The sequence below is a fragment of the Oratosquilla oratoria genome, chromosome 12 (genome assembly GCF_046742065.1).
Source record: "Oratosquilla oratoria isolate Oo_2021 chromosome 12, ASM4674206v1, whole genome shotgun sequence".
Classification (NCBI taxonomy): domain Eukaryota; kingdom Metazoa; phylum Arthropoda; class Malacostraca; order Stomatopoda; family Squillidae; genus Oratosquilla; species Oratosquilla oratoria.
The window spans coordinates 27656501-27669000 of NC_134788.1; the positions used below are offsets into that span (position 1 = coordinate 27656501).

The 12500-nt window shown below is 42.1% G+C and overlaps 2 protein-coding genes across 3 annotated transcripts in view; both read right to left on the minus strand.

The window, feature by feature from the left end:
* Positions 1-6778, minus strand: part of LOC143031144 (uncharacterized) — a 7634-nt gene extending 856 nt beyond the window's left edge. Inside the window, exons 1-3 of the mRNA XM_076194638.1 lie at positions 6630-6778; positions 3805-3989; positions 1-2787 (exon numbers count right to left, since the gene is read on the minus strand). The exon at positions 1-2787 is cut by the window's left edge and continues 856 nt beyond it. Of these exons, the coding sequence (XP_076050753.1) occupies positions 1-2787; positions 3805-3886 (2869 nt within the window). The 5' untranslated portion in view covers positions 3887-3989; positions 6630-6778. The remainder of the gene's footprint in view (positions 2788-3804; positions 3990-6629) is intronic.
* Positions 6779-11931: 5153 nt separating this feature from the next.
* The window catches only part of LOC143030632 (uncharacterized), a 5279-nt gene continuing 4710 nt past the window's right edge, over positions 11932-12500 (minus strand). For both annotated transcript variants that reach the window (XM_076193797.1, XM_076193799.1), the window contains exon 2: positions 11932-12500. This exon is cut by the window's right edge and continues 700 nt beyond it. The gene's annotated coding sequence lies outside the window, so the exon portion shown is untranslated.

The following is a 12500-nucleotide window of genomic DNA, read 5'->3' on the forward strand; positions in this document are numbered from 1 at the left end:
TGACCTCCCTGCTTAAGTCTCGATCTAACCTCGCTACGTCCTTAACCTCTTCTCCGCCCCCTAGTGAGGACACAAGAGACTCGACCTCCTGAGGAGGAAGTTCTTCCGTTTTTAGTACCAGGAGATCAGGTTCTTGGCGTTGGCTCTTCTTTTGAGCCTTTACAAGCCCCAGAGCCTTTCTTGGACTTCTCATAACTGGGTGGCTAAGTCCTCTCGCTATGGACTGTAGTAGTTCTTCACGAAGTTCCTTCGTCACAGGAACTGGAGAAACTGTCTCCTTGTCAAGACTCTTTCCTGGAGACTTCAAGGGTCTGAGTTCTCCTCCTCGAAGATCCTTCGTCTCCGAAACTGGGGAACCTATCTCTTCGGGAAGACTCGGGACTTCGGGTTTTCGTCGAAGTCCTGCGTCTTCTCGAAGTCCTGTCGTTGGCTCTCGAAGTCCGACGACCTCTCGAAGACCTTTGGCTGATAACCTAGAAGTTCCGAGTTCTTCCTGGGAACCTCGCGCGATTCCTGAAGGTCCTAAGACTCGTTCACGAGGAACTTCCCCCAGAGTTCGTCTCAAGCGCCTTCCCCTGCAGCTGATCGCCCCTCCGGGTCTTCTGACGTCATAGACGCACTGAGTGACCCAGCAGGGCGTGTTCCCCCTGACAAAGGGATTCATCAGGGAAATGTCATGGCTAAGATAAATTTGATTACTATCATCATTACTCATTCCACCACCACTACCACCACCAAATCCACCACCAAAACCACCGCCGAATCCACCTCCACCACCACCTCCTCCACCTCCTCCTCCACCACCACCACCGAATCCACTTCCCATTCCTCCTCCACTTCCAATTCCCCCTCCACTTCCTCCTCCTCCTCCACCACCACCAAATCCACTTCCAATTCGTCCTCCATCTCCACCACCACCGAATCCACTTCCAATTCCTCCTCCACTTCCAATTTGTCCTCCAATTCCAATTCCTCCTCCACTTCCTCCTCCACCTCCACTTCCTCCTCCACTTCCAATTCCTCCTCCATATCTTCCTCCACCTCCACTTCCAATTCCTCCTCCACTTCCAATTCCTCCTCCATATCTTCCTCCACCTCCACTTCCAATTCCTCCTCCACTTCCAATTCCTCCTCCATATCTTCCTCCACTTCCAATTCCACCTCCACTTCCAATTCCTCCTCCACTTCCAATTCTTCCTCTACTTCCAGTTCCACCTCTATATCTTCCTTCACCTCCACTTCCAATTCCACCTCCACTTCCAATTCCTCCTCCACCTCCAATTCCTCCTCCACTTCCAATTCCTCCTCCACCTCCAATTCTTCCTCCATATCTTCCTCCACCTCCACTTCCAATTCCTCCTCCACTTCCAATTCCTCCTCCACCTCCAATTCCTCCTCCACCTCCAATTCTTCCTCCATATATTCCTCCACCTCCACTTCCAATTCCTCCTCCACCTCCAATTCCTCCTCCACCTCCAATTCTTCCTCCATATCTTCCTCCACCTCCACTTCCAATTCCACCTCCACTTCCAATTCCTCCTCCACTTCCACTTCCACCTCCACTTCCAATTCCTCCTCCACTTCCAATTCCTCCTCCACCTCCAATTCCTCCTCCACCTCCACCTCCACCTCCACCTCCACCTCCGCTTCCACCTCCACTTCCACCAACACGCTTGTTACCATTACCGCCCACTCCACCACCCATTCCACCAAAGCCAGTAAGTCCACCAAACCCGTAAAGGGGACTAAACGGTAATCCACCAAACCCGAACCCGGGGGCAAATCCACTTCCACCCATTCCACCTACTCCACCACCGCCACCACCACCACCAAATCCACCACCACCACTCCCACCACCAAATCCTCCACCACTGCCAAACCCACCGTTACCACCTCCTCCTCCACCTCCACCTCCTCCTCCACCTCCACCTCCTCCTCCACTTCCTCCTCCAAATCCTCCTCCAAATCCTGACCCTCCTCCACCCACCTCCCCCACCTCCCTTGGGCGTCTGTACCTTATCCCGCCCACACTAAGGACTTCCTCACGCCCACTACCGCCTCGAAGGTCGGCCTCGAAGGGATCGCCTTCGAGGAGGACGTCGGTTCTTCCTGAAGGAGAGGTCATCGAGCTCTCCCTAACTGCCACAAGGGCACCAGGGCCCTCAGGAGCTTCACTCCACAGACCTCTTCTTCCTCCTCCTCCTCCTCCTCTTCCTCCTCCTCCTCCTCCTCTTCCTCCTCCTGCACGAGGCTCCTGACGTAGGGAAGACCCGAAGACCCAAGAAGGAGACTTCCCTCTCAGAAGCTTCCGCCTCCTCTCCTTTCGGGTCATGACGTCATTTCCATTCTCCGTGACGTCACTTCCTCTTTTTGTGACGTCAATCCCGTTCTTCGTGACGTCACCGCGGGTGTTTGTGACGTCATTATCTTCCTTCGTGACGTCACTCTCTATCTCTGTGACGTCACTCCCATTCTTCGTGACGTCACTCTCTACCTCTGTGACGTCACTTCCTGTCTTCGGAACGTCACCTCGGGTGTTTGTGACGTCATTTCCGTCCTTCGTGACGTCACCTCCGTCCTCCGTCTCTTGGGAAGCGGAGAACCCGATTCCTGACGTCCTTCTCACGTCAGTTTCAGGACTCGAACCGACTCCGAGGGAGAGTTCCTTCTTTGGGGTTCCAGAGGGCTGAGGTCTTCTGTCTACTTCGTCAGGAAGGTCCTCCGTATTGCTAAGTCGGTAAAATTCCGACTTAGGACGAAAATGCCGATTTATGAAGACCACTGAAGCTGTTTAGGATACAATGAATATACATAAGTATATATAAGAATATAAACATATGAATATATGTATGAGCTGTGTATACATGTTTGTGGATATGTATATATGTGTATATGTATACGTGTATGCATGTATATATGTATATGTGTATGTATGTATATATATACGTATATGTATGTATGTGTATATATAAATCAATATGTATACGTATATGAATATGTATGTGTATATGTACATCTATTTATATACGTATATAAATATGTATATGCATATGTATATGTATATGTATATGTATATGCATATGTATATGTATATGTATATGTATATTTATATGTATATGTATATGTATATGTATATATATGTATATGTATATGTATATGTATATATGTATGTATATGTATATGTATATCTATATGTATATATATATATGTATATGTATATGTATATGTATATGTACAACTATATGTATATGTATATGTATATGTATATGTATATGCACTGTACATGTATATGTATATACTGTACATGTACATGTATATGTATATGTATATGTATATGTATATGTATATGTATATGTATATGCATATGTATATGTGTTATATGTATATGTTATATGTATATGTATATATATATGTATATGTATATATATATATGTATATGTATATGTATATGTATATGTACAACTATATGTATATGTATATGTATGTGTATATGTATATGTATATGTACATGTACATGTATATGTGTATATGTATATGTGTATGTGTATGTATATGTGTATGTATATGTATATGTGTATGTATATGTATATGTATATGTACATTTATATATATATGTATATGTACATGTATTATACATATATATATTTCATAATAACAAACTTTTGCATAAAAACCAACCAACCCACATTAGTAAGCTTACTAACGAACATTGACTGTGAAACCCACCAATATCTGTTCGCGGACACGCTTACCAAGTTGTGATGCCGGCAGTCGATTTATATCAAGTTATTTGAAACAACGTACCTCTTTCATCTGCTCTACACAGGCCTCCTCCTGCAGTAGTTAGAACTACCGCAGATAAAAGGCGTAGTTTCCAAATGATCATGACTCCCTCGTCAACTACTTCTACAGGAAGGTCCTCTGTTCTTCTTCTCCTGAAGAAGGGTCTCTTGGTCTCTGGGGGCGTCTGAATTCGTGTCCCAATCTCTCTGACATGGGTTAAAAAGATATGTATTATAGATATTACAAATAGGCCCCGCCCACCACAAACGCTATGCCACCTGATTGGTCGATATCCTAAGCTCCACCCATCATCACCAACGCTTACATTCGGTAAACGAAACACCTCAAAGTGAACTCCAAACTGAAACCTGTGAAAAGTCTAGGGTAAACTTACTCACCACGGTAAATATAACAAAAGAAAAAATTAAAAGGTGTATATATAGACTCAAAGCTAATAAAACACCAGGTCCTGACGGTTGGCATCCAAGAATCTTAAAGGTAATGAAAAATGAGATTGTTGTTCCATTAGAAATTATTTTCAAGAAATCCATCATATCCGGAGATGTCCCAAGAGAATGGAAGCTAGCTAACGTTACCCCCATATTCAAAAAAGGTGACAAAAAGAAGCCAAATAACTATAGGCCTATAAGTTTGACTTCAATCGTAGGAAAAATAATGGAAACTATTATCAGAGATGCTATCGAACATCATTTAGAAAGTAACCGTTTGATAAATGATAGCCAGCATGGTTTCAGACGGAAACGTTCTTGCGTGACTAACTCGAATTCTACAACACAGTCATCTCGAATTATGACAAAAGAAACAACATAGATTTAATAGATCTAGACTTTGCAAAAGTTTTTGATACCGTCCCATACGAAAGACTACTTACTAAGTCAGCTTTACACGGAATAAGTGGTAGCCTATTAGGTCGGACTAGTAATTGGTTGAATGGTCGAAAACAGAGAGTTGTTTGAAATGGAAAAACTTCTAGATGGAAAAATGTTACAAGTGGAGTTCCTTCGGGTTCCGTTCTTGGGCCACTTCTATTCATAGTATATATAAATGACATAGACTATGGACTAAAACCTACTGTTTCCATATTTGGTGATGATACAAAAATGTGCGGAATGGCAAATGATCACTTAAACCAATTAGATATTCAAGAAGATTTACATAAATTACAGCAATGGTCTGAAAAGTGGCTAATGAAATTTAACACAAGTAAATGCAAGGTAATGCACATAGGTAAAAAAAAAAAGTAAGTACGATTACAAGTTATTTGGAAATTCGTTAACAAAAGTGGATAGTGAAAAAGATCTCGGCATAATTATCAGTAACGACCTCAAATCATCCAAGCAGTGTATTTCAGCCTCTGAGAAAGCCAATAAGATTTTATGACTGATTGCGCGATATTTTGATTTCAAAAGTCCATCACTCATTAACAAGCTATATAAATCGTTAGTTCGTCCACATTTGGAATATGCTGTTTCCGTATGGTCACCGAATCTCATTAAAGACATTGACAGACTGGAAAAAGTACAACGGCGAGCCACAAAACTGATTCCAAATATCAATAATAAATCATACGAAAATCGACTAAAACATATGAATCTGTTTTCCCTAAATAAAAGTGTAGACTCAGAGTGACTTGTTACAGGTCTTTAAGATTTTAAAGGGAATTGACAACATCAAAAGTGACAAAATTTTCACACTGAATGAGAATCAGACAAGAAACAATGGTCTCAAACTGTCCGGAAATAGATTCAATTTGGAAGTGGGTAGAAACAACTTTGCCAACCGTGTAGTTAATGAATGGAATAAACTTCCTGCACAGGTAGTGCAATGTAGTTCAGTTCGAAGCTTTAAGAATCATTTAGATAAACACCTAAGCAAGATGCTGTAATGATTATAATTTATTTTATATTATTTGTTTTTGTTTTGTTATCATTTGTCTGTTTGATTTTCATTTATTGTAATCCTTTGTATGGTCGATTTTCGTATGATGCCCCACCCTTCTCCACGTTTTGGTCTATGATTGGTCAGAATACAAAATAAGCTCCACCCACTTTTCGCGCTTTGAGCTCTGATTGGCTTATTCATGAAGGATGGTGTTAAATTTTCATATGAATATAAAACAGAATCTAGATTAATTTCTGGTTGTGACATCATCATCATCATCATCATCATCATCATCATCATCATCATCATCATCATCATCATCATCATCATCATCATCATCATCATCATCATCATCATAATTACCATCATCAAACCACTACCTTTGCCCTGAGTGCACTGACTTCGATATCACAGGATTCGAACTTGTGACCACACGGTTATGAAACACATACACACACACGCACACACACACACACACACACACACACACACACACACACACACACACACACACACACACACACACACACACACACACACACACACACACACACACACACACACACACACACACACACACACACACACACACACACACGGCTCGATGGCGCAGTGGTACCGTTCGCAACCACTAACCCAGCGGTCCGAGTTCGATTCCTGCCCAGGGATGGAATAAATTCATCATCACTGCACTGCGAGCCGGCACCCCAACTCTCGTGGGCAAAGAGATGGGATATGTACATGAGATCTGAGCTCTCATCCAGGATGGTACAAGCTGTCGATCTCGAGTCCAACACGTGATCCAATGTCATGGTGGTGAATCACACACATGCATACAAACACGCACACACGCACGTACACATATACGCACACACGTACACACACACACGCACACACAGCTGGTTCCCCTTTGTACACCATCTACCCCCACTCTGTCTACTCACCTCCTTATCTACCAGCTACAAGTTCCAGCAGATCGTCCAGCTGGTCTTCCTTCGACCAGCTGTCGTGGAAGTCTGTAGCTAGCCATCTCGTGAAGGTCCAAACAGCTGTGGAGGGAGTGGGAGGGAGTTGGAGTGGGAGTGGGAGGGGAGGTTGTGTTGAACAGGGAGAGGAGGAGGAGGAGGAGGAGGAGGAAGAAGAATAGAAGGAGAAGGAGTAGGAGAAGGAAAAAGAGGAGGAAGAGGAGGAGAAGGAAGAGGAGGAGGAGAAAGAAGAGAAGGAGAAGGAAAAGGAGGAGGAAGAAGAGATGGAGGAAGACGAGGAAGAGGAGGAGGAGGAGAAAGAAAATAAGGAGAAGGAGGAGAAGAAGGAGGGGAGGGAAAAGGAGGAAGGAGGAGGAAGAGAAGGAGGAGAAAGAAGAGAAGATGGAGGAAGAGGAGGAGAAGGAGGAGATGAAGAAAAACGAAGAGGAGTAGGAGAAGGAAGAAGAGAATGAAAAGGAGGAGGAAGAGGTTGAGGAGGAAGAGGAGGAGGAGGAAGAGGAGGAGGAGGAAGAGGAGGAGGAGGAGGAGGAGGAGGGGTTGATGGTGAGATTGGAATATGTTCCCTCCCTCCCTCCCTCTCTCTCTCTATCTCTCTCACTCTCTCACTCTCTCTCTCTCTCTCTCTCTCTCTCTCTCTCTCTCTCTCTCTCTCTCTCTATCTATCTATCTATCTATCTATCTATCTATCTCTCTCTCTTCCTTAACGTGGTGTAAATAGAATCAACTGAGGGCAATCATATAGATTAAAGATATAATAATTAATGTAAGGGATTATCTATAGTTTCTGTCCATTTCATTTAAGTTTGCACACAGGCCCCGCCCCCTTTTGGATCCAGCCAATCAGGGCTCACCTCATTTTATTTGGACACCCCCCGTATATGGGTCCAGCCAATAAGGGTTAAGTTCTTCTTCTTAGGCTCCACCTCCATTTGGATTCAGCCAATCAGGGTCTCAGCTCTTCTTCCAAGCACACGCCCCTTTTAGGATCCAGCCAATCAGGACTCAACTTATCCTTTAGAATCCACCCCCTTTTTGGATCCAATTAATCAGTGTTTACATCCTCTTCTTAGGATCCGCCCTTTTAACATCCATCCAATCAGGGCTTATCTCCTCCCTCAAGCTCCGCCCTTTTAACATCCATCCAATCAGGGCTTATCTCCTCCCTCAAGCTCCGCCCCTTTTTGAATTCAGCCAATCAGAGCTCTTAGTTCGTGTCTTGAAATGAACTTTGAACGATCGTGACCCTCATATGAACTGTTAACCAGGCTCAGGGGTCAAGTTAGGTCAAGTTAGTTAAGATATGGACATGTGTGTACAGTACGTGTACGTGCGTGAGTGTACATGTGTACATACATATATATATATATATATATATATATTTATATATATATATATATATATTTATATATATATATATATATATATATATATATATATATATATATATATATATATATATTGGAAGTAGGCCGTTAATAATGCATGTGTTGTTAAAGTCAACAGCTGAGATAGCATTATTCTGTTTATAGAATATCTTTTCTATGTTACGCACTAATGTGCGGTCGTCTGGATGCAGATTTCTGAGTAGAGTACTGAAGTCCATGGTGTTTTCCTCTAGACGTCTTTCGGCTCTAATTAGCCATCTTCAGGAGGTGTTGTCTGGTTGAATTGTTGACAGAGAATGACGCGGTTTGATCGTGTGGCGGTATATATCGGCGGAGAGCGGAGTGCCCAAACGTCCGCCCGCCAATCAGCGCGCGGGGTGCATCCTCTGTCTTCTCGTTGGTAACGACGTTTCAGATTGCTGCTGTATATTAATAGCGGGTTTTTGATTGTAAATTAGCACCGCTTCTGTCATCTTAAGTCTTCTGGTGTCATTGTTTCTTTCAATGATGGCGGTGGTGCCTTCCATATGGTGTCTCTTAAGTGTTAGTCCATGCTCGTACAAGTAGTGTCTTCTTATGGCGCCGTCCTGCAGATGTGCTGAAATTCTCTTAGACAGTGTTGTAGTGGTGACGCCAATGTACCGAGAATTTAGGCGACTGCAGTCACCACTCGAGCAAGTATGTTGGTACACGACGTTCACCTCCTGCATTTCACTTGTCTTAGGGAGGCAGCTATTCTTGACTACTAACTTGGATGTCCTTCTTGTTTTGTAGTAGATGACGAGGTCGATTTTTGAAGAAGGGTCGGTGGGTGTGACAGTCTTATAAATTATATTTTTGATGGTTTTCTCGTCATCCTTGTAGACTGAAGACATAGTAGCACTGTAAAAGAGTTTTATGTTTTGTGTAACTGTCTGTTGTTCTTGTTGGTGCATAAAGGTGTTCAGTCGATGCCGGATAACACTATCTATTTCTTGGATGGGGTAATTGTTGTTGCTGAGAAGCTGGGTTATTCTCTTGAGCTCTGCGTCCTTGACGGTCCATGTTGAGCAGTGGGTGAGGGCTCTTTTGACGAAGGCGTTGATGACGCTGCGTCGATACCGCTCAGGACACTCGCCTGCACCGTTAAGGCAAAATCCGAGATTGGTGGATTTGGTATAAACTTCCGTAGAAAAGGAAGCGGCTTCACGACAGACCAAAATGTCGAGGAAAGGGAGCTTGCTGTGTTGTTCTATCTCGTGGGTGAAGTTGAGACAGGAATTTGTTTTGAACTTGGAAATTAACTTCACGACTTCTTCTTCTTCTGTGTTGCCACTGATGGAAATATCGTCCACGTATCTTGCATAGATTTCTGGTTTTGGATGGTGCTGCTGCCAGAATATCTCTTCTTCGATATGACCCATATAAAAGTTGGGCGAAGAACACTCCCAGAGGTGATCCCATGGCGACGCCGTCACATTGCACGTACATGTTGATGCCATCGGGCCCGTAGAAGGGAACTTCTTTGGTGCATGTCTGTAATAGCAGGCCAGGCGAAGTGTATTCTCTGGAATTGCGATTTTCTGTTCCGGGTGGTACAAGCGTTGGCATATGAAGTCTATAGTTTCGTCAGTAGAAACGATCTCTTCAGTACTCTACTCAGAAATCTGCATCCAGACGACCGCACATTAGTGCGTAACATAGAAAAGATATATATATATATGTGCTACACACATGTACATACACATATACAAATAAACATATACACTTCTGTCAAAGTATGGGTCAGATCTATTTGTCCACAATAATCAACAGGATAAAAGAATAGGCTGTTGACATCGCAAGTCACTGTAAAGCGACAAAATCGATTATATTTTGTTTTTGGTCTAAGAGGAAAAATATGAATTCTTATCATCGTCGTTTTATATACTAATAAAACCGAAAGAGACCTATAGAATATAGATGATATAAAAGTGTCCGATTTGTTTACGTGTTGGAACATGCGTGGGTGAGGGAATGTTTTGTAATATTCATCAAACGCTCGCTGTCGTTTTCAAAACACAGGATGTCGACATTTTTATTTCTGTTGCCTTCTGGGCTAAAAGAAATCATATTTTTGAAAGAATGGGCACCAGAAATATAACTTTGTGACCTTTTGTTGGTATGTTTGAATATATTCAGAGCTATAGATATGAGAATTCAAGTATCTATTTTGAAAAAATGTCCAAAGCTTCAATAAGGTTGATATTGATAGATTAGATAACATTCCCGTAGACCTTATGACCCGAACATCAACAGAACTTATTGAAAAGATTGTGTGTGTACACAATATATGTACACATGTGTACATATGCTATGTACGTACATCGTCACGAGAAAAAAAAAAACCTGAACGATCTCTTTTGGTTTCGTGATGTTTCATAATGTTTCGTGAATTTCAGAAAAATAATAAAAAAGTATCGCTCAAATGATCCATCATCTCCTCTTCCTCCTCCTCTTCGTCCTCCTTCTCTTCCTCCTCCCCCTCCTCTTCCTCTTCTTCCTCCTCCTCTTTTTCCTCTTCGTCCTCCTCTTCTTCCTCCTCTTCCTCTCCCTCCTCCTCCTCCTCCTCCTCCTCCTTTTCCTCTTCGTCCACCTCCTCCTCCTCTTCCTCCTCTTCCTCTTCCTTCTCCTCTTCCTTCTCCTCTTCCTCCTCCTCCTCTTCCTCCTCCTCCTCTTCGTCCACCTCCTCCTCCTATTCCTTCTCCCCTCCTTCTCTTACTCATCTTCCTCTTCCTTTTCCTCTTCCTTCTTCTCCTCCTCCCCCTCTTCCTCCTCATGCTACTTCTCCTCCTTTTCTTCCTTCTCCTCCTATTCCTCCTCCTCCTCTTCCTCTTCCTTATCCTCCTATTCCTTCTCCTTTTCCTCTACCTCCTCCTCTACCTCTTCTTCCTCCTCCTCTTCCTCCTCTTCCTTCAGTAGAACTTGTTCTCACTTGACAAGAGGAGGAAGAAGAGGAGAAGGAGGAAGAGGAGGAGGAGGAGAAAGGGGAAGGCACCGTACTCTGGTACCTCAGCATGGCAGTCCACGACGCAAAGGGGAAGGAAGTTGGTAAGGTTGGTAACCCTGCCAGATTACGAAAGCGACGACATGACGTCAGCCCTGCTTATTCATGACGTCATTAGTTTTGGTCATAGTTTGTGAAAACTTTAAAAGGTATGTATCCTAATATCCTTTCGAATATTAAGAATATGATTTAAGAAACATTAAATATATATAATTCTATGAACTAAATAAAAGCAAGATTTAAGTTTCTACGAATTAAAGGGGCATATGTATATATACATACACATATATATATGTATATATATATATATATATATATGTATGTATATATATATATATATATATATATATATATATATATATATATATATATATATATGTGTATATATATATATATATATATATATATACATATATATATATATGGTGTTTATGTGTATGTGTGCGTTTAGGTTTTGCTTAGACAAGCACATGTGCACATTCACATACATGCACACACACAGTAACGGTGACGTCATTATTTGATAGTGTCATCGAATAGTGACGTCATTATTCGATGACGTCTTGTTTTGATTGGCGTCAGCGTGACGTGATGTAAATGGGAATTTGAATTTTGAAAAAATAACACATAAATAAACAAATAAATTAATAAATTATTAGATAAGAATAAAGTAAATGTTGGTTATATTCTATTTTCTATAATATTTTATCAATAGAACATTCTATTATGGTCTATCTTAGTTTTCTAAGGTGAAGGCGAAAATGACATAGTTATATATTTCTACCTTTTATTATTGTTCCTGTAGGCTTTATAAAACATAGAAATAACATATATATTTATATATATATATATATATATATATATATATATATATATATATATGAGGTACTTATATGTATGTACACATGTATGCATTTTTACGTGTATGTGTATGTATATGAATGTAAATAATTATAAACATTTGGAGGCGGAACTAAGTTTTGAACCAAAAACTTTCTTGTCGATTTTTTTTTTCACAGCACCACCAGGAGTGGAAAGAAATCCTGCGTATCCTTCAAAGGCGTTCGAGGTCTTTCTTCAGGAGTTCGAAGTCCTTCTTCGGGAACTCGAAGTCCTTCTTCGGGAACTCGAAGTCCTTCTTCGGGAACTCGAAGTCCTTCTTCGGGAACTCGAAGTCCTTCTTCGGGAACTCGAAGTCCTTCTTCGGGAACTCGAAGTCCTTCTTCAGGAACTCGAAGTCCTTCTTCGGGAACTCGAAGTCCTTCTTCGGGAACTCGAAGTCCTTCTTCGGGAACTCGAAGTCCCTCTTCGGGAACTCGAAGTCCTTCTTCGGGAACTCGAAGTCCTTCTTCAGGAGCTCGAAGTCCTTCTTCGGGAACTCGAAGTCCCTCTTCGGGAACTCGAAGTCCTTCTTCAGGA